Source organism: Ruditapes philippinarum, unplaced genomic scaffold (genome assembly GCF_026571515.1).
Source record: "Ruditapes philippinarum isolate M1 unplaced genomic scaffold, ASM2657151v2 ctg4816_1_1_1_1, whole genome shotgun sequence".
NCBI classification, from domain to species: domain Eukaryota; kingdom Metazoa; phylum Mollusca; class Bivalvia; order Venerida; family Veneridae; genus Ruditapes; species Ruditapes philippinarum.
The window spans coordinates 1-23,204 of record NW_026851957.1 but is presented as its reverse complement, the minus strand read 5'-3'; the positions used below and the strand labels follow the sequence as shown (position 1 = coordinate 23,204).

Sequence of the window (23,204 nt, the reverse complement as noted above, 5' to 3'; positions counted from 1 at the left end):
ACCATTAAAAAAAGAAAAAAAAGAAAGAATATAATAATAATGTCAGACTCTGGAAGTGAAATTGTTTTTACAAATACAGAAGACAATAATATTAGGTCTTCCTCATGTGATGAAGTAAATAGAAATATACAATTAACAGGCCAAATGGGTGACAATGACTCAGAAGCAGGGGGTGACCAAAATATTAGCAGAAGTCCTTCGCAAACTCAAAGGCAGAGATATCTTGAACTGCGCACTAATAGAAGTTATTCATTCTTTCCTATACATCATAGAAGTCAGAACAATTCAATAACTTTGAAGCCAGACCTTTACTCAGGTGAAAGTGATTGGGAGATATTTGAAACTCAGTTTGAGGTATGTGCAAAGTTAGGGAACTGGAATCAACACACAAAGGCTCTTGTTTTGGCAGGCTCTCTTAGAGGGAAGGCACTTGAATTTTATAGTCACCTACCCACTGACGAATTCGGGACGTACGTCCGTACGGACGGACGGACGACCCGACGACTACATGCTCCCTCGAAATTTTTCTGGGAGCATAAAAGCGTCAATTTTTCGTGTTTCATTTTTGCACAATCTGCTTCGTCACTAACGCTAAAGCACATATAAATAGGAGAAGAAATGTCATCCAAAATGGTCACGTTTCACAACAATCAAAACTTTTCGGCCCTCTCCGTTAGTCTTCGGATAAGGACTTTGAACTCAATAGTATGATTAAACAGAGCGGATACAGTAATTCGGTCTAACATACTCTAAGAAATTGACTATATAAACAAATTACAGTAATTTAATACTTGTTGACAAGTTATTTCCCAAAAAAACCTGTAGACATTAAGTTGTGTTTAAAATTATAGATCAGTGGGCATATTGAATTAAACATGGTTGTCATTGTTTTTCATTACCGAAAATCAACATCTGAAACCAGGTGGTAGAACTACTTTCAATCCGTATTAACTCCGAGGTTTTATGAATAATAGCCGAGGACGTTCAAATTGGTATCACAACAGTGATTAGGAAAGATCTCGGTATCCGGTACGCCCTGGTCGTTTATCAGTGTTCGCCCACTAGTAGGCCGTAGTGATATTTCAAGTTACAGTATAGATCAACACACTGGTCATCATTTATATGAATAATTAATCATTTGTTAGTTTGAGTGCCACGAATTACTACAGATATCAAAACCAAAGCAGTTTCATCATTTCAATGACTGTTTGATACGATTACGGATTGCGTACATCCGGATCACAGTTCGTGATATTGTCTCTGTAGAATCACGTTGTACTAAATTTAAAACCAGACGGCCATGATTACCCATATATCGCTCACCTGATTATTTAGGCAGACTGGCAATGAATAAAAGGCAGATAAAATGCCATAATTTTAAACTGATATCATAACATTCATATCTGCACCTGAGACTGTTAATAAGGTTTTTTCGTAAATACCTTTTTATGTGCTTTGACCTTTTTGACATCAGATGCCCCTTATTCAAACCTGAACTGGAAATCATTCAAACAATCTTTCTGACCAATGGCCATGATATTTGGGCTTTAAAATGTAACCTCTAGTGTGACAACATGTTTTTTTTTCCTTTTTAGGTCTGTGTGATTAACGCTTCGTACAAGTTATCTAATGATTGCTAGCCGCATGGGTTCCAACCCCCTCAGGGGCTAATCGTTTCCTTAATTAAGAAACTTTACACTCATTGCTCAGTATTGTTTGGTTTCAGGAACTGATTTGGAAATGTGTCTATAAGCTTATAGCTTCCTACATAATCAAATTAAAATAAATTATGTATAAACCAAGCCTATGTGAACTAAATTTTGACCATGGATGACCAATGTTCAAAGCTGAGCTTGAAATCATCAAAATAAAATTCTGGTAAATTTTCAGGAAATTTGGAATGAAAATATTACCTCTAGAATGTAAACAATATTTTCCATATTTTGGGTTGTGTGACCTAGTTTTTTTACCCCAGATAACCCATATTCAAACATGACCTAGAAACCATCTAAACAACCTTTCTGACTAATTTTAAGGATATTTAGACCTAAACAGTATGCTTTACAGTGTTAGCAAGGTTCAATATTTGCGCTGTGTAACCTAGTTTTTAACTACAGATAAACTATATTTGAACTTGAGCTAAAAATGATACAAACAACATTTCTGACAAATTTCCAGGATATTTTGACCAAAAACTATAGCCGAGGTTTTTCAATATTTGAGCTGTATGATCTACTTTTTGACCCAAGATGACCCAAAATCAAACTTGAGCTAGAAATCATCGTTTTAACCAATTTCCAGGATATTTTGACAAAAATCTTAGCCTCTAAAGTATTAACGAGGTTTTCCATATTTGTGCTGAATGACCTTGTTTTCGACCTCAGATAACCGATATTCGAGACTGCCATATAAATTACAAAAACATCCTTTCTCACCAATTTCCAGGATATTTGGACTGAAACAGAAGATAGTTTTTAAGTATTTACTATATACATATAAGGAAAATCAATGACCCCTTGGTCGCGGCAAATTTTGACATAAGGGCTATAATTTGAACAATCTTGGTAGAGATTCACTATACAATGTTTCATGCCAAATATCTACACCACCTAGCCTTTGTCAATTGAGTGAAGATGATGTGCAATGTGAGTTAAAAAATAAAAATCCATATTATAACAAAAAGCTTTATGCCCTGGACGGAAAAGCGAATTGTCTGTTTTCAGAGAAAACTGTTAAAATATGAATGTTTAGAAGTGTCATTCAGATTTTTTCAACTATACAATCTGTTTGAATAGAGCTATTGAAATATTAGTAAGACGGCATTTTCTTTGTTACATTCTTGAAGCTTGCTGTTTAAAGACTGCGAGCGTGTGCCAACAAGGAAAGAATTACTATATCAGTTTACCAGCCGTTATTCCACAGAAAACTGAAAATGCATTTCATTTATGTATATTGAGATAAGGCAATTTTGAATATGTCAAAACAAATGCTGATGCGGGTATATTAAAACAGTGTGCAGTTTTGCTGAGAGTATATATGACAGTGATCTTATACTTACGCAGACTTGTAATCGTTTAACACGCATGGACCAACTATTATCCTCGTCCCTCAATGCTCCTTAAAAGAAAATTTATAGTCAATGCTGATAATCATATGATACAGTATTTAGATACAAGCGTTTAATATCAACAATTTTGAGGCCCTTAGAAGGAAAATATACAAGACGGCAATGAAGACAATTAATCCAATGCCTTTGAGCAAATTAAATGGCAATGCTAAACAATCTTTGTTCTAACTTAAGCTTTAAAAGGGGGTTGTTGAAAGGTTATTTTTCTAAAAGGTTCTTATGTCTCGTAGATCTCAGACAACAGGGGCAATTTTTGACATTAAAAATGAGGTTTGATTTGAACAAACTTGGTAGTGATTTATAAAACAATAAGGGTGTCTTTTAATAAAGGCCTATAACTGACTTGTGTTGTCATTTTTTCATTTGTCTATAGTGATCACGGTGGGGGGAGGGGGGGAGTCATGCCTTAATGTGAAACATTGAAGGTTCCATGATAACCACCGTATGAACAAATCTGCAAATATTTCTTGAATCAAAACTCCCAAAAACACGTGTCTAAATATTTAAAAATAAAAAAATAACAAAACAAGGAAGAGCGGCATTCAGTGTTGGGTTAAGCGTTCTCTGAATGGCAACCTTTCTTGTTTATCTTATTTTTCATAGTTTTAACTGAATAAAATGAATTCTTGAAATTCTATCACATTAACATCATTTTTGGACCTTCATATTAAAGCCTTTTACAGCTTACTCCGGAGAGGACAGCGGACGCTGGACTACTGATAATTGGTTGGTTAGTTTACATTTCTACCTACACCGACAACATTTTCTCTTTAACTGGGCTACTTTGAACACCTGTACAACCCTTTAAACACTCACTGATACATGCACACTGATGCATGACTAAGTGGTAAATGTTTATGTATATTATTAACATGGATCTCTCAAACTTGTCATTTTAACTCACACAACATATTTTAAAAAATAGAGAAATGAATAAAAAATAACCTGATGATAATTGTCTACTTTTAACTGGCGCCAATAATACGATGTGATGCGGAGGGAGCTATTCTGGAGTCTGTCTGTCTGTCCGTTAGTCGGCTTGTTTGGGATATTGTCTTAATATTACTGCTCCGGGTATTTCTTGACATTGGTAACTTTTACCATTGTTAAAAGTACTCATTGGTACCACAAATTACTGAACAGTCCCCAAGAAATGAACACCGGCAACATGTATTAAATAAACGTCTGTCGTTATCAGGATCGCTTTCATTTTCATCTCCTTCCCTTTCCTTAACATTGATGCTTAGGCGTAAGCCCTTATTTAACACAAACACGAATACAAGACAGTCTGCTTAACTTAATACATTTGTTATTGTTCGGATCTAGCGCCTGATTTAAATTCTTTCGGTTTAACAAAAAAATATTAACGATGCCCAAAAAAGTAGACTGTTGCTTGATTTTCAACATTGTTTATATTTGTTGAAAATATGCTATGCATATTTAATAAAACTGGAGAGAAAAATCTGAAAAATCTTGGGATCTTGTAGTTTAACAGGGAACTGTAAAGCAGTTTTCGAGAATGTCGGGAAACATCGACTATAATTTATGGTATACAATAGCCTAAATGGAGTCAATCGTCCATCCGTCGTTTTTGCTTCAAAGTTGACTCGAATGTTCACCTTAACACAGTTAAGTGCAGGATCTATGCCACTGCTGTATCGTCTCAAGGTAAAGATCACAAAGTTCTAAATCCCTTGAAAGAGTTCCTTCAGCATTGGCTCAAAAAAGATCACCTGAACAAGACAATGTACATAACCCATGCAACGGATATACAGACTCGAGGTCAAGGTCAACCCATAACAAGGTGTGTTTTTCCGAGAGTAAAGTGTACAAGGAATTAACATTTATATTTGTCCCATAATGTCATCTTAGTGCGTGCAGGCGACGACTAACAACATTCGACCGAATTATAATTTTATCGTCTTAAGGATTAGACTTATTTGGATTTAATGTCAAGATACGAGGGTTGTCCAAAAATCCGTGACAAATTTTACAGACGGTTTAGTTATAACGCCAATAGATAATATTCACACATTCAACCTAAAAATTTATTATTTTACGTAACAACAAATCATTTACAAAGAATCTACTCTAGTTACTTAAAAAAATCAATCAATATCACGACATTGATTTGTGTTCCCGGCGCACGTCAAATAATTTGCATTTTGTTATGAATAGGCATAAATAAGTCAAGTAAACTTCAAATAATTGATGATGTGTCTGCACAATATCACGTTGATCCCCCTGCTTTGTTTACATGATCTCAGAAAATTTCAGTTGGAAATTTGTAAGAAACGTACGAGATACGGTAAAATGAAAATATCTCATGGAAAAAAAGAAAGTTAAAATGGCGACGTCCGAAGAATTAGCGGCGCAGTGAATAGTTATCAGGTTTTGTGAGTATTTCGGGATGACACATGTTAAGATTTTTCAACAAATGTGTCGAATAGAACCAGAGTTCTGTACTACAGAATTTAAAAATAAGGAAAAAAACGGATAGGAAGACAGATCTTAACCGCCTATTTTCCATAGGTAAAGCAGGTGCAAAAATTTAATGTATGCCATCAAAACATTCAACAGAGACTAACAACCACATGGTTAAAGTTTGTTTTGACGATTTATTGGTAAATCTGCAACGTTCATGCGTTGAATGCCACTGAGAGTATTTGCGGAAGTTGCTTTATATAGTTTTAACGCCATCTCTGACGTTTGACGTGCGCCGGGATTCAAATAGTTGTCATGGTATTTATTGCATATTTGTGTTGGTAATTGATATCTCTCTTTGTAAATTTGTAAAAATGTTTCCAATGGGTTTATGACACATTAAATATCAAATTCGTACCTATTTTATTATGGCTTTTAAACAATCTTGTCACAGAATATAGGGGCAACCCGAGATTTCTGCTTTTTTATAATTCAAATATTTGTTTTATTATTAAAAGAAGAATAACATCAAGCAATATTTGAAGAATCTTATTTGACATTAGGCAATATATAAGGTGTAGTAACCTTTACAATTCTTAAATTTTATACTTGATGCTTTTCACGTTATACATGTGTTTGTCTAAGCGTTTTCTCCTTGACTTATTCCATTGTTCCAGAGACCCTTATAAACATTTTAACATAACATATACTATGACCATTGTAATGTTCTACATGCTAAATTTAATCATTATAGATACATATATATTTAATTATCATTACCTCTGTGGTGGAAAAGATGATCCCTTGTGATTTGCATCATGGAATGCAAAGCTTCAATCACAAGTTTATTTTTTCCTGGCGTAATTTCTTCGTGATCATTTATGTAGTTGACAATTGGAAATATATGTCTCAGTTCAATACCAAATGTCTCAGACATTGCGGAAGTCTCATCTTTAGCTTTAGGACTCAAATAAATATGATCAGCATCCTCAGATATTTTCGGACAAAGGTGATCAAATTTTGTTGCGACAGCTACTAAAGGAAGTCCTGAAATAGAAGACTGAGCGTAAGAACAGACGTATTGATGGGAAGTGATTTTGGTATGATCTATGGAATAATACATTTTAGGCACCTATATAGACCACAAGTAATTCAAATGGCTTGATGAAAGATACGTTGAATGCGCAATTTAGATTCATATTCTTTTTTATTATTTATATCATAAAGAAACCATAAATCATATTTAAAAGAAGATACCATTGTAAGGGTAAGTCTGATTTTGACAGGCTTTTACGGTTAAAAGTATATACTATGACACACACTTACACACGCGCACACAAAAATATACGCATGCACGCACACAAACAAAAAACTACAAGAAAGAATTGAGGATATGAAACAAAAACATATAAGGATTGGACCCTGGGAACGAAACAATTCCTTGATGAAACTGAGTTTGTAACTGAAATGTCCAAATGCTAGTAGTCCACAATAAATCAATCACAATTTGAAAAAAAAGAGTAAAATATCATTAGATCAAAGGATATCGCTCGGTAAGAAACCTTAACAGAATGGAAAAACTTTTCTAACATTCAAATTCTTATACAGTATAGTCAATATTTGAATGCATTCTGTCCATTAAAATTAAATTTGGAATAATAATAGGAAAATAACGAATGTCCTGTCAATTCCTGATTTGACAAATTCTCGGTTTCAACTTCACGAATTCAATTTTGATTTCAACTTCACGATTTCACATTCATGAGTTATAGATTTCACGAAATTGAAATCGTGAATTTACGAAGTTGAGATCGTTCATTCGTGAAGTTGAAATCGTTGTGCGAGAAATTTTTATTTAAAAAAAACATACATGTAGTTAACGAAAATTAAACAAAGGGCATCACCTTGAAGTAATCTATGAACCAGAACATGTCGCATATAGACCTTCCTACAATACGATTTTTCCATAGTAACGAATTCTGTATTTCGCGCATGCGCATTCTGCGTACGGCAAAACACACAATGACGATGACTACATTTTATCATATTTAAAACCTTTTCAAGTTATGTCACCCAGAAAACAGTAATTTTGGCACTTAAAACGTAAAACGTATCTTTAACAGATGTACGAAAATATAGGGGGACTAATAATTCTATGAAAAAAGAGCATGTTTAAGGGTCCTCTTATATAGATATCACTGGACGACTTTTCCATCTGAAATTTAAATTGAACCAGCAGGGTGTTAAATATTTAATTTTATTACCCCTGTAATACATATTATTGCATACTTTGTATTGTACACTTCCTTTAACTAAGCGGATTGGCAAGGCAGTAAGTGTCAAACAGATTGGCACGCGACCGGTTGTTTTTTCCAGCGAGTTTATAATATTATTCAACCGGGACGTTTTAATACCACGTCGTAGTTCATCAGTAAAAATATGAAAATCGTAATCTAAATAACAATCTCATCAGTTTTTATTGATTTTTTTATATGACAAATAGTATGACGTTTTAAATGTGTTACGAGGAACCGGATGTTAATAGTGTGTTACTTCACTACCCACTACTCATCTCAATATTTTGAAAAAATATGTAAATATGTTTATGTGATTTTAAAATTGTCTGTCCGGCATCAGTTGGATAAAGGATAAAATCAGGTAAATTGAAAACTTAAAATGCATTATCACGTGTTCTGACTTTTTTCAGAATGATAATTAACCTCGATATCATATATTTTTAAATTTTCTTTAGGTTTTATATAAATTATTTCAAAAACAATTATGATGAACTCTTTATTATTTGCTATAATAGATATTTTTTTTACAACAATTTAAATGTCAATGTCAGTTCCGTGGTCGTAAGAGGGAATTATTTATCTCTTTATCAAAATTGGCCACAGAGCTATAAAGGCATCCTTTATGTTTTTGTTAAAAGCTATTTCATATAATTTTCTACCTTTTTCCATAAACCAACTCGAAATTGGCTATGAACTTCTACTATATTTCTTTGTAGGGCGATCTCTTTTTGCCCTACGCAGATTGCACATGCGCGAGAAAAGCGGCTAGCGACCTTAAAAGGTCTATATGCATATCTTGTCTTTGAAGTGAAACTCTATGTACTATTAAAATTCCATGATTTCTGAATAGTCCAGAATAAAATACTTGATTAAATGAACTATTAAAGCCCAGTGGGGGCTTTCTACATAAAGGTGGCCCTGTTTGTAACAACTTATCTGATTGGTCAGCCAAACAGAATTCAGCAATAAATTTTCAAGGGCTTATTAGATGTTTACATTACTATCCTAATAATAGGTAGTAATGCATGGAAAAGTTAAACATGAAAAAAATTTAATTTGTTTTACAAAAGATAATAATAATGACTAAGTATTACAAAGTAATTAAAAGAATCAAACTACTTCTAAGAAACTAAAATTATTTATAAACATATGCTAAATAAAAAACTAGTATTTCATTAAGTTTAAAGGCCAGTGTAAGTGACATTAGAACCAATCTCTTTATAGTGTGTGTAACTATAGAAAAGAATGTTACTCTATTCTGGGTAACGGTAAAATAAGGTATCAATACAAATACAATTAAATTAAGTATAATATTTAATATTAAACTAGTAAATGATAAGAATAAAATGTCCATAAAACACAATAGTTAAATATTTAATATTATCAAGTATTAAGATAAATTAAATTTTAAGTCGAATATTCGGGCCTTATAACTTTTTCTGTATAATACAAATTTTTAAGTAAAATATTAATTATGTATATTATGTAATCCCTTCGCTTATTAATAAACCTGTTTCTAAGCTTGGAAGTGTCGTAAAGTAAGGAAACTGGAGCCTTCACAACAAGGTGAATAGAAAACCGTGTCATTTTAGAAAATGAATATTATTTAATGGACAAAATCTCAATAGTAATGAGGCTTAAATTAAAGTTACATTAAATAAAATTTTTTCCATTAAAAAAGGAAATAGCGACATTTCATTAAAAGGTTGGGTTTTTCATATCGACTCCAGATCTTATTTTTGGGTTAGTCCAGACAAACCAGAAATGAGTTTAATGAGCATACAAATGCCTGCAACCTTATTGGGCGAATTCGGAAAGTACAATTTCTGTTTGACATGAGAAACTCCGCCTTCAGATCATCCGTACATCAATATTAAATCAACAAACATGGACTATAAGTAGCAGTCCTAAATTTTAACGGTAATATTTTCCGCCATGTAACGGATATTTTCATACAAATTTAATCTTTTTTATGAGATGATTATTTTTTCTGAACCACAGGCCTCGTGCACCGTGAAGCTTAAACGGGTAAAAGTGTCGTCCTTGCACAAGAAAATCTTAATTTTGCTGTGTTCCGGATAGCACCTATAACACCGTGACGTAGCCGCATACACGAGCTGATTATAGTCTTCATTTGCATGTTAAAATTCGTATACGAACTTTAGTGTTACCGTGGGGGTTTTCCATTTAAAATCCTAATTTATGAACAATATTTGATGAGATTTACAACGATACTGTTAAAAAGGTTAATGAAAAACTGTAGAATGCTTTGGTTTTTAGGCCGACGGCAAAAACTATTTTAACATATTTATTCAATGTAGCTTTAAGTGTTGGAACACTGAGTACCGCTATGCTGAAGTGCTAAGGGAGCGTGAGGAAGTGTGCCCACCTATTCATTATCCCTTCATGTTACAGACTCAATCAAACACCGAGTTCTGCCAAATTCTTATGTTAAATTTTGTTGTGAATTATCTTCCGAGGCGCACCACTTTGTTTCTAGGATTTTTTCGTGGGCTCATACAATTTGATACATTTAAAGCAGTCTTGTTGAATTTAATCATAAAGGGGAGCAGTAACTTTTGGTGAAATACATTCAACCAAAAATGCTACTATTTCGCAAACCTTCTGTTGGAAATCGGAAGTATTTTTATATGAAGTTCCTATGGATTCCAGTAAGTGATTGCTGAGAAACAATACGGACAAAAAAGTACACCTGAGAAGATGCTAAAGTACTAAATAATCTTTAGAAATATCAATGAGCAGAAGATGCTGCAAATATGAATCAACCACATAATGATGAAGCTTCATATGATTTCGACGGATCTATGTTTATGAAAAAAATCATGGAAAAACATGAAGTGAAAAAAATATTCATTTTTCAGCAATCATCAATGTTGAAACATGTTGCTGTTGTGAACACCTAATAGTAAAGGGACTTTTTATAAAAAGTTATGTACTTAGCCTGTAGTTTCTCACAATTACTCTGAACACAAGAACATTGATGGTCAATAAAGGCTGTTAAAGTAAGAAATCTTATTTTTGCACAAGTGACATTGACCCTAGTTATTCCTAGCTCCATCTAAAGTAATAGAACAACCAAATGTATCTACACATGAAATACATTAGTCTATAAATAAAGGTTGCATAAACAAAATTGTAAAACTCGTTTTTATCAACCTTGCAACATTTACTTTGACCCGAGTGACCACTGTTCCTCCACCAATGTCATAGTACCAACTAAAGTTTTACCTTTGCTTATTTGTCTGTTCAGGTTTAATGTCGACACTGACACAATACTGGTCATACCGACCCGAACACAATGATAAGAATATTTAAACTGAGTCGCACCAGCGAGATAATTAAATATTAGAATATAAGTTTACTTCCTTTACGTAATCGATAAGGGCTATAATTGGAACTGAGGAATAATGTTCCCAAGGTGATTTGACTCGATAAAATCTATCACAAACATGTGCAAAATCATAACATTCAAGATGGAAATGTTTGACTGTAAAATATTCATTGCAAGCTATACATAAGTGAGTATTTTTTCAATTTGACCACAAGCAGTTATAAAGAAATTTGAGATGGTGATTTATAAAGACATGAGTTGATATCGTGAACTTTGTTAAATATACCTATGTCCCTATTTGATTTCCATTCAGATGAAATAAGTTTACTTATTAAGGGTTTAAAATCGCCGTTTGGTAGCAATAAATCTAAATGAGAATAAAAACATTCTGTAGCCAAATCATCTACTTTTCGTTTCCTTGTATTCCTACGTGGCTTAGTAGCAAAAGGTGTATTTCGAACATCGCCAGTAAATAGTCCCTCAACGTCGAAAAAAAGAGTTCGCTTCAGTATGCTGCTAGAGTATCATAAAAAGTAAAAATTCCCGCTACAAAAGTGTTTTTTTTATACAAAATAATAGTGACACACTTTCAAACAGACTAAATGAATTAAGATACAACAGTAACTTTACCTGCGGTACTACCTTAACCATACCATTTAACATCAACTTCTATTTAATTAAGTAATTGTTATGTTAATGTGAAATGTTATAGCAGTTAAAGAATATTTGATCTTGTTAGAAATATGACCTCTTTTTAAAAAATCTATCCCTTTGTACAATAATAATTTATTGAACGAAGACGGTTTCAATTTTTCCAATCGTCCCATCATCTAAGGTATAGTTTTCATTTTTTTGGACATAAAACTATCATCATTCTATCGAGGAAACAGTGTTTCAGACTTTTTCTATCTTTTCTCATAAAGATATTAAGTAACGTCAAACATTTTCTGCGACTTTTTTCACCATACATATTATGTAATTAAAGAAAATTAAGTCTCTGATTGATCAAACAATTATGCTTGACACGGATCCCTCCGTTGATAAATTCCATTTCATGTGTTAATTGCTTGTTTATTTCAAGAGGGCCATGATGACCCTGAAATCGCTCACCTGAATATAAACTCTCTTTAACAAGACACAAGTAGTGTTGTAATATATAGCAGATTCATTTAAACCTTGCTGTTATATGATTATTTTGTTCATATTAATTCAAACTTATGCCTGAAATATACAATAAATGTTAAATATATGTTATATATGTTTATGACCTTGATATTATGTTTCTGTATATATGTATGTATGTATGTATTTATGTATGGTATGGTATGGTATGGTATGGTATGGTATATATGTATGTATGTATGTATGTATGTATGCTGTGTTCTCACGGGTATAATGCCCACATGTATTTGGCAATAAAATCTTAAATCTGAATCTATAAAATCTAAATCAAAAACTGATATCACAAAGCTCATATTTGCATCTGAAAAGGTGCTTGCGCGAAAAACATAACTGGTTACTATTGCAAAGGGGAACAACAGATATCTAAGTTCTAGCTCTTTGGGGTTTTTATAAGAAGATTTTTAAATTTGCATGATATACATATATACATGTATGGAAAATCAATGGCCCCCGGGGCAGGACTAATTTTGACGCCATCTTTTATTTGAACAAACTTAATAAACACCCAAAAGAAGATGTTTCCTGCAAAATATCTAAGATGTTTTTAGTTTTAGTTTTTTTTAGTTTTTCTTTTGGCTGCCATGGCAACCAGAGTTCTGCATGGAATTAAATTCTTTGAACAATTTTTAAAGGTCACCACGAAAGGAACATTCCTATGAAGTGTGGATGACATTGGCTAAGTAGTTTATAAGGAGATGTCGTTTAAAGTAAAAATTTACGGATGGACGACGGACGGAGGTCGGACGGACGCAAGACGTAAAGCGACCACAAAAGCTCACAATGTCACTTTGTGGCAGGTGAGCTATAAAAAAATTAAGCCGATTCAAATTAGTTTTACGCGCATCAAAGGAAGCGTCATAAATCTGCTTTTCTCTCAGACTTTCACGCTAGATTATTGCATAACAGGCAAATATTCGCCATCCCAAGGATAATAGTATGCACAAAAATGGTTGCGGACAGACATACTCTACACACAGTTTTATGACATGACATGACATCGAATCAATTTAAAAACTTGTCTGATAATAATAATATCCTATCATATAGTAGAATTTTTTCTTTCAAATCTTATCGTGATATACTGCACGTATGGTTATCTGCTGCAAAATGTAGCAGAACAATTGGTAATATGATGATCAGTCGTGTGCCGGTGTGGCGGAATCACGAAGTGATCAGAAATAATTAATAAAAAACAATCAAGAAAAATAAATCCCTTAATTTTTACGGTTATTTTTTAGTGATAAGGATCTCCAGTCCTTATGTCGCATGAAAATCATATCGCCTGTCGAGTAAAACAAGTTGTGGTGAAAAAACTACCCAGAAAAAAGGCGTTGTATAAAGATTTATGTGACAAGCCGGTTGGAACATGTTCTAGATGTTCTAAGAAAAAGAAAGAACGCGTAAAATAGGTCAGGCAATAGCATTGTCACTTCTGTAAAAATGACAAAAATCAGTAAGAGACAAGAGTTTTCGGTGTATTGAATGTAGACACATTGAACATCATATAGAATTAAGATAGAATTCTCAAATATGATATTCAAGAAAGATGACCTTTATATGAATCTTACGAAGCTAATTTCAAATTTGTTAAGATTCATGCTAGCAAGGTATTACGCATTGAGGTATATGTCACAAATTGAAACAAAAAAAATTGTATAAGACTTAAAAGGTCATTATGTCTCAACCAGAACCTGAGTTGGTGTTCAAACTTTTGAGTTTTCAGAGTTTGAGATAAAAGATAAAAGGCAATTTACTGTGACTGGTGTTGATAATGCAAAAGCCAGCAGATGCCCACATCTCTGAAGAAATGGTTTGGACAACATGCCTCTTTGATTAAAAACTGAATGTCATTAGTACCAATAAGGTCGAATAAGTCAATGTGACGTATAAAGATGTCAATTATGCTAAGATAAACCTGATGATTACAGAATGTCATCCAATTCTCTTAAAAATGTTATGAAACATTTTCAAATTCAAAAAACAAGAAGGATTTTTCCATATTTACACGGACGGTTGCAAAGAAGGTTGCAGCCGTCTTTGAAAATCATTTTACATCTTGAATGACACTACCTAATTATGCATCTAAATTAACTGCTGAAGCAAACGCTCTTAATTTAGCGTTTTTATACATTTTACAGCATAATTGTTCACGAATTTGTTTTTTTTTTAGATTCACTCCCTGGTTAATTATCAATTAAATGTCGAAACTTTGATAACACTATGGTAAGGAAACTATGATCTTAAAAACTAAGTCAGTGAAATTAGTTTTGACCCAAAACCGTGTGGGAATACGAGGTGCTTTTGCTGAAGAGTCTTAAAATACTCAACCGATACCACTTTACCTAAAGCCTTTACGTGACGCAATATCTATCTCTTGTAAACCGTCATGATCAGGTGCTTCTTCATAGTTGTCGAAAAGGACACTCTAGGGTTACATTTTTTCACCGTTTGACAGGCGATGGTGCTCCTTTTTGTAGATTGCAATGAATATTTCACTGTAAAAACATTTTTGCCATGATCTTGTACAGGTGCGTGCTAGATATTACTGAATAAATTCACTTTTAGAATTTTTTGACTCAGTTCTTTCCAAAACATTGATCGACTACTTAAAAGAAATAAACCTGTATTCTAAGATTTAACTTAAACACTATAAGACTTTTTAGTAAAACAATCTGGAACCAAGTGATCCCTCGGAAGCATTAATCACAACAATACAAACAAGAATTTGTAACAGAGTAGTTACCAACATCCCCCGCCTCGGGAAGCATTAAATTGTGCTATTTCAAAAAATTGAGGTATGGATCTAAACACTTTCAGTCCAAAATTATGATCAATGCTAGATCTGCAAATACAAAAAAATTATTAAAGAAATAAAATGAAACACGGAATTTAAAAATCTATCATGTTAAGATTTGACCTCTAAGTGTGACCTTGACCTTGGAGGAAGGGGTGCAGGTGTTGTGCATGACATATCGTATTATTATTGCAACTATTTGTGCTAAGTATTTTTAAAATATTTTGAACTATGAAGAAGTTATAGATCGGACACAAAATATACCCTATTACAGACTATGTTAATCTTTGATCTCTAAGTGTGACCTTGGATGTAGGGACCCATATTTTAGCTTGATTTAGAGATTGTTTTGGTGTAGGTTGTAAATGCATTGAATGGTCTATAGTATATGGTGGAAACTGTATCAACTTGTGTTTGGTTGTAATTCAAATCTGCCTGGTGTTCTTACAGATAAGCCACTAGCTCTGGAGCAAACAACACGTTAGAAGTCCTCATAAGAGTCATTGCCATCACACAATTAGAGCATCAGAAGAATATTATCAGCATAATTATAAACTTAATTACAAGAGAGATGATAATAAATGATGGAAAAGACCAGGGACAGTCATAGGACAGGATAACAAAGTTGTGTTTGTTAAGCATGACTGTGAATAAGTTAAAGTCCATTCCTGTCCTTGAACGGTTCGAAATTTAATATGAATGAAAACGCTGTATACAATGACAAATGAAAGTATTGTAGAGACAGTTTGATAATTATTTACCATGGCCTTGAACGTTTAGAAGGAACAGGCGCTGGCAAAAATTCAGATTATGACGAACATAAGGAACAAGTAGTGCACGGAGCAGTTCAGCCAGAGGTAATATTTTAGAAAACAGTCTGATGTACATATTATATTCAAACACAACCTGTTGTTACACTTGAAATGAAGCCAAAAATATAGTCTGTAGATGAACAGATAATGAATGGAAACAAAGGCAGTGACAAATGGGTAAAATCCATAGTTTTTCGTACGGTTAGGTCTGGAAGACATAATTTGGCATATTTGAACACCCAAAATAACTTTAAAGACAAGCCTTAAGAAAAATATAATATCACTTCCAAATCCAAATTCTCAGATGTTAAAGGAAATAAGTAATATGTTTTATGATTTTGTGTGGCAAGGTACACCAAAGATGAAATCTTCTGTATTGGTGAAAGAATATGTAAATGGTGGTCTAAAAATGATTGATGTATGTGCTTACATGAAAAGTTTAAAATTTTCATGGTTAAGAAGAATTGTATCATCTGAATGTGATAAATGTTACACTATTTTAGATAACTTTTTAGATATTAAGAAGCTATTTAATTGTGGAAAGTTATATACAGCATATATATAATAATATTTTGAAAAATTCATTTTGGAAAGTTGTTTTAGGTGCTTATGTAGAATTTGTAGAAAAAACACCGATTATTTCTATGGAAATGTTGTTAGAAATGCCTCTGTTCTATAACCAATATATTTTGATGGATAGAAAACCTATTTTTATAAAAACATGGTATGATAAAGGTATAAGGTTTATCAAAGATATTATGAATGTGAATGGTATTTTCCTTGAAAGGAATGAATTGGAAGCAAGATAAAGTAAACTTCATTTAATATGAATTAATTACAAGTGCTGTCAAGAAATACAGAAGTGTATTAAGTTTAAAGTTATGTGATAATTATGAAATTGCCTCCTATTCTCCCATTATATGTTGTTATTTAAAGCCTAAACTACTTTGTGTTGAAGGTACATCAGACATGTACAATATATACATAAAAAATGATGATATGCCAACTTGTCAGACTAAATGGAACACTTGCTTTCAATTAAGTCAATCTGACTGGAATAAATACATAGTTGGGTTTTGACATTACCAATGATTCTACTTGCAATGGTTTCAGACAAGACTAACACATAAGAATATTAGCTACTAAATTACCTTCTTTTGAAAATGGAATTTATCTGTTACAAGTATGTTACTTTTTGTAAATCAGAACATGAAACATTGTTACACCTATTTTGGGAATGCTCATTTGTCAAAATATTGATTACAGAAATTATTAAAATTGTTAGGAATCATGATGCTTTATTTGATATTAATTGTCAAACTTTTATATTAGGTTATAACAAAAAAGAGCCAGTCAAGTACAATATCCTATGTCTAGAGAATAAAAGAGATATGTTTATTTATATGTAGGAGAAAAAAATATTTTACCAATTATAGATGGATTAATTTAGAAGTTTTAAATTAGCCTCTTCAATTATTGATCCATGTGCAACAAATACAAAAGATAACATAAGAAAATTGGACAATTGTTCAAAAAAATCATTAATTCTTTTTAAAGTAATATAAATTTATAATTTATTAATATACAGCCATTGCTTTTGTTAAAAGTTTGAGTATAAGAAACAACTACATAATGTTTTCTCTGTTCAATGTATGAGCTACCTTTCCTTTTTTCTCTTCTTTTATTTTCCTTGTGATTTTGTTTGTATATTATTTTGTGTATGTACATTTGTATATATTATTGTGGAAATGTGAAGTTGTGATTAATACTCAATGACAATAATTGTTACTAAATCAACAAATATTTGATACATGTGTATATAGATATGATAAAAAAAATCTTTGTAAGGTATGGAAGGAGGTGCCCTCGACCCCCACATACCCATGACGAGGGAAATAAAAAAAAAATATAATGATTGTAAAGATATTTAGGAAGGGCATAGTTATGATGAAATAAAATATGTAATTGTAGTTCACGTCTCAGTATCAAGACATGGTGAAACACATGTTGAGAATGCTAAGGAAAATGAATTAGAAAGCTGAATGAAATTTGGTAAGTATAAAAAACATTACATGTACAATATCAAAAAGATGGGTATTTGCATACACTGACAGGATAACAGGGCTTAGATTAGCTGTTAGGGGTTTTAAGAAGAATGTAACATCAAATCAGTTTCATCAAGATTTTATAAAGAATGGTTGAGAATGTTTCTTTCTGCCTTTGTTACTAAATAATACAATTGACATTTAACTGGCTACCCTTTTGCAGGGCAAAAATATTCAACAAGCAATTTTTGTGCATCCTCCAATGTGGTCTTGATAATTATGTGTTGTGGTAAATGAATATATGTTTAAACACAGTTTAAACTACTTTACTGTTTCCTTGGTTTCACAAAGGAAACTTAAAAGACATATTTCCCATGCATGCGATTGACATTGAATGGAAAGGCTGTATTTATTTTGCCTTTTAGAAGGAACTTATTTTTCGGGAAAGAATCAGATAATAACTTCAAGTATATTGGTTAACAAACTGAACAAGATCAGCAAGACTGCATTGATGAATTTAAATATGTTGACATGGAAACAGATTCCAGAAATGTATATGGTCAAATAAACTTTAAAAAAGTGTAATGGCATCGAATAGCTACTTAAACAAGACCTGATATTTGCTTTGATGTGTCAGAGCAATCAACAGTCATTCCGCATCAACATAATTATGCAATGCTTAACTAGTCAAAAAGAACAAAATGATAGGAAGTATATGAGCACTCAATAATAGCTAGTTTTTCCATTAATTAGTTTGCTTGAAAATTCTGATCTGTTACTGACGAATCAAATGCTTATTTGTCAGATAAAGTGTCTAGTTTAGGAGGTTATTTTATTGAAAGGCAGACATGGATGATTATGCTTAATATAATGGACATAAAAGAAAATTAAAAGGGTAGTAAGAAAAACTTTGACTGCAAAGAAAATGTTTTATGCTTAATTTCTAAGCTCTAGTTATTTGGTATTTTTAAGAGAAGACTTTTTTAACTTTTTAATATATACATAATTTCACGGAAAATCAATGACCCCCGAGGTGGGGCCAATTATGACACCATGGCTTTTATTTGAACAAATTTGGTAGACACAAACTAGAAGATGTTCAGCCAAGTATCATAACTAAGCTTTAGCTCTTTGGTTTTTTTAAAAGAAGATATTTTAAGTTTTTCTTTCGGGTTTCAGAGTTCTGCATGGAATTTAATTCTTTGAACAATTTTTAAAGGTTACCACCAAAGAAACATTCCTGTTAAGTTTAAATTAAATTAGCTTAGCGGTTTATGAGTTTACAGTTAAAGTGTACGGACAGACGACGAACGGCCGGATGACGCACACCGGACAAAAAACGATCACAAAAGCTAAAGGTGATCTAAAAAGTAGAAACAGGTTCTTTATCTAAAGAGGCCTTAAATAGCCAACAAGTAGATTCTTTTCCGAAAAACGGTACTAAACCTTCAATCAAGCGAATCTGAATGGTTCAATCAAACTAGGACAAAGCCGTACTTAACAAACTTCAAGATATAAATCATTGTCTTAACGTACTGTCATTTCTGTCTCTTCTAAAAGTCGTGATCAAGTAGTTCTGTATGGATGTAGAATAGGACACACTAGAGTTAGACTCCGCTGAATATCATGACAATATTAAGAAAAGGATGTTTGCTTTTTGTATGAAGAGGAGACAACAATTGAGTATCCCTCAAAATACTAAATGGTAACTTTATTTAGATATTCTACAAAAATATCAAGTCAATAAATGGCTTATATAATGAAAACATAAATACCTCTCCGACGGATAAGCTTCTTTATGGTGTCAATCTGGTCAACCATTTTGTCGGACTGTATTTTAAATTTTGTTGAATCCACTATAAGGCATACTAGATGAACTTGATCGTTAATCGTAGGATTGGTATTTGTTATAATTATATCATCACGTGCTGGAGACTTGTCAGGAAACTGGTTAAAATATTTCAAATTTCTTTAATAAACTTTGAATAAATCAGATAGATCTTTTACTCAGGAAATGTTTGTATATCATTTATCTATTCTTCCTGCTTAAAGTCTATTAACCTTATTGTTTTCGAAACATGTATCAATTAAAATTTTGAAGGTGTTGCTTGTTCAATTTACAAATCTGATATTATTTGAACAGGCTCTACGATTTTAAACAAACTTTAACACATTCATGCAAGTTGAATGGTAAATTGTTAAAAAGAATAAATTATGTATTGATTTACTTACCTCGTATCCATCTGCTATTTTTCCATCCAGAATTAAGTCTAGCTCATGCTCGTAGCCTCGTTCTTCTTCATACCCACGAATGTCCAGTAGTTTGATGTTGATTTTATCTCCATTTTCATTCAAGATATCATAGGCATGTACCTGTATATGTAAACAAAGAAAGGATGTTTGCAGTAAGTGATTTACTTATCAATACTTCATTGTACAAGGGCATAAAAAACATGTAATACAGCCTTTAGATATATTTTTTTGACGGGGAATAAAAAGTCTAGCCTACGTTCATTAAGATTTCATTTATGTTTAAAGCAATCAAATATCAAAATTCATCTCTGAAAAATGTGTATAAGTCGTTTTTTAATGCGTTGAAATTTTAACATATATGTCGACTGATCTCATCGTATTTGACTGTTTATTTTATATACATTAACTAATCATTATGATAAAGAAGTAAATTAAACGAAACAATCGGTGATCATGTTTAAAGTACTGCCAAAGTCTATAAATAGGCACTTGCATTGCTATTTTTAATATATTTAAAAAATGTATATATATTGCAATATCGGTTAAAATTTAAAATCTAATGATGAAACAATTAATTTTCAATGATTTAAAACGTCCAGTTACGCCATCATAACAACTTTAAGTACATGCATGCGTGTTGTTATCTAAAACATAAGAAACATACTAGTTTTAAAACGACCCAGTTTCAGATATTTACAATCGATATTAGTCTCTTAATATAATATGATAATGATGATGAGAATAGATTTTGAATTCTTAGTCAAAAGTTTCCTAAACATCATATGGAAATATAGTCATTTGTTGTGAACCTCTTGCAAAAATAGCTAAAAAGCCCGAAAATAAGTAATATAGTAATCTTTAACATCGTTATCATAAAGAGAATATTTGTATCTGAAATATTGCACATGTAAGGGAAAAGTTACTTATTGTTTAACAAATTCAATGAATTTGTTTGGAAGTCAGTCAATCCAATGGCAGATTTACATTGCTATTGAAAGTTAATGTTTACTATGGAAGTCAGTAGTTGCTATATAAAAAGTCAATGACTGCTATGTAAAAACACTGGTCAATAGTTGTTATAGAAAGCAAATGGTTACTATGGAAATTCAATCTTAGCTTGTTATTGAAAGACAATAGTTGCTCCGAAAGTCCATGGTTGCAACAAAAAGTCAATGGTTGCTATGGAGTCACATATTGCTTACGGGTGTCATTGTTGACTGTGGAAGTAAATGGTTGCTGTAAAATTAACTGGTGAGGAAGACAAAGGTTGCTATGGAAAGTCAGTGGTTGCATTGGAAAATCAGTGGTTGCGATAGAGGTCACTGGACGCTATGAAAGACACTGGTTGCTATGGAAGTCACTGGCTGCTATTAAAAGTCACTGGTTGCTATGGGAAGTCACTGGTTGATATGGAAACTTAGTTGTTGATTTTGGAGTCACTGGTTGCTATGAATAGTCAATGGTAGCATGTAAGTCACTGGTTGATATTGAAACTTACTGTTTGCTTAGTATGGCAACGGATCCATCCATAACAATGGAAGTCAATGGATCTCATGGAAGTCAATGGTTGCTATGGGTGTTCAGTGGTTGCAATAGAGGCCACTAGTCATTATGAAATGGCAACTGCTTGCTACAAAAAGTCAGCGAGAACTATTGGAAGCCACTGGTTGCTATTGAAAATCGGTGGTTGTTATAGAAGCCAATGGTTGCTATGGAAAGTCAATGGTCAATGGAAGCTATGAGAAGTCATAGGCTGCTATGAAAGATTAGTTGAATTAGTTGACAAGTTAGATCTCTGGGCTATGATTTTTACAAACTTGGTAGAGGTCAACATTATAATGTTGTTTGCCAAATGTCTATGTTCTAGCTCTTGAAAGGTTTTACTTTATAGATAATAAGAAAATTCATTACCCCTGAGGCGTGGCCAATTTAAACTCCAGCGCTTTAATTTGAACAATATTGTGATATTATTATAATAATTCCTTGGGCTATAATTTGAACATACTCGGTGAAGGTCTTCTAAAAATGTTTCATGTAAAATTAGCTCCTGCAGTTTTAGAGAAGAATAATCAGTTTAAGAGAAGAATAAAATTTTAATGTGAACAAAAGGTCTATTTATTAATGTTACACACCAAAAAATACAAGCTAAAGTTTTCATGGTATTAGAGAAGAAGAATGTCTACTATACTTGTTATATTTTTACTATAAACATACAAAGAAAATCTATGTTCCCCAGGGCAGGGGCAATTAGGCACAAGGGCTTAAATTTGAACAACTGTGTAGAGGTCCACCACACAATATTTAATGCTTAATATATAAACTTATAGCCCTTGCAGTATTTAAGAAGAGTTTTGAAGTATTAACATTACAATATAAAAGAAAAAAGCATTTATTATGCTACACACAAACTATTTTAAGTCTATGGCTTGCTCTTTCAGCGAACAGGGCTCTTCTGACGTGGAGCAGAATCGTTTGAACAATTTTAGAAGAGTTTCATGCAAGGAACGTACCAGGAAAGTTAAATCATATTTCACACGGTAGTTTCTAAGGAGAAGTCATTTGAATAAAAAGTGACGACTGACGCATTTATGGATGCCACAAGAAAGGCAAATCAAAAGTCCCAAAATATTGGCCAGAAAAAAAGCGTACCTCGTTTGTAACACTACTCAGTTCTTCAGCTGTAGGGGCAATATCTTTAACTTTATTTTCGAAAACAGTTGCTACTGTGTTGTAAAAACTGGACTTTCCAGCTCCAATCACTCCAAGAAGAAGAATATTGTAATGTTGTAAACCTATTCCAGTTAAAGGTTCGATGTTTTCCAGATTATTTTTCATCTTCTTCATATCGTCGTCCTATATTCAAATAGTAAGAGAGATTAAGATATTCCAAAGAATGATATTTACAAAATACATGAATT

General features: G+C 32.5%; 1 protein-coding gene across 1 annotated transcript in view; it reads right to left on the bottom strand.

Annotated features, from left to right (window-relative positions):
* Positions 1 to 23,135, bottom strand: part of LOC132744068 (interferon-induced protein 44-like) — a 37,732-nt gene extending 14,597 nt beyond the window's left edge. Inside the window, exons 1-5 of the mRNA XM_060732678.1 lie at positions 22,936 to 23,135; positions 20,266 to 20,406; positions 19,809 to 19,980; positions 6,332 to 6,598; positions 3,059 to 3,117 (exon numbers count right to left, since the gene is read on the bottom strand). Of these exons, the coding sequence (XP_060588661.1) occupies positions 3,059 to 3,117; positions 6,332 to 6,598; positions 19,809 to 19,980; positions 20,266 to 20,406; positions 22,936 to 23,130 (834 nt within the window). The 5' untranslated portion in view covers positions 23,131 to 23,135. The remainder of the gene's footprint in view (positions 1 to 3,058; positions 3,118 to 6,331; positions 6,599 to 19,808; positions 19,981 to 20,265; positions 20,407 to 22,935) is intronic.
* Positions 23,136 to 23,204: the final 69 nt, after the last annotated feature.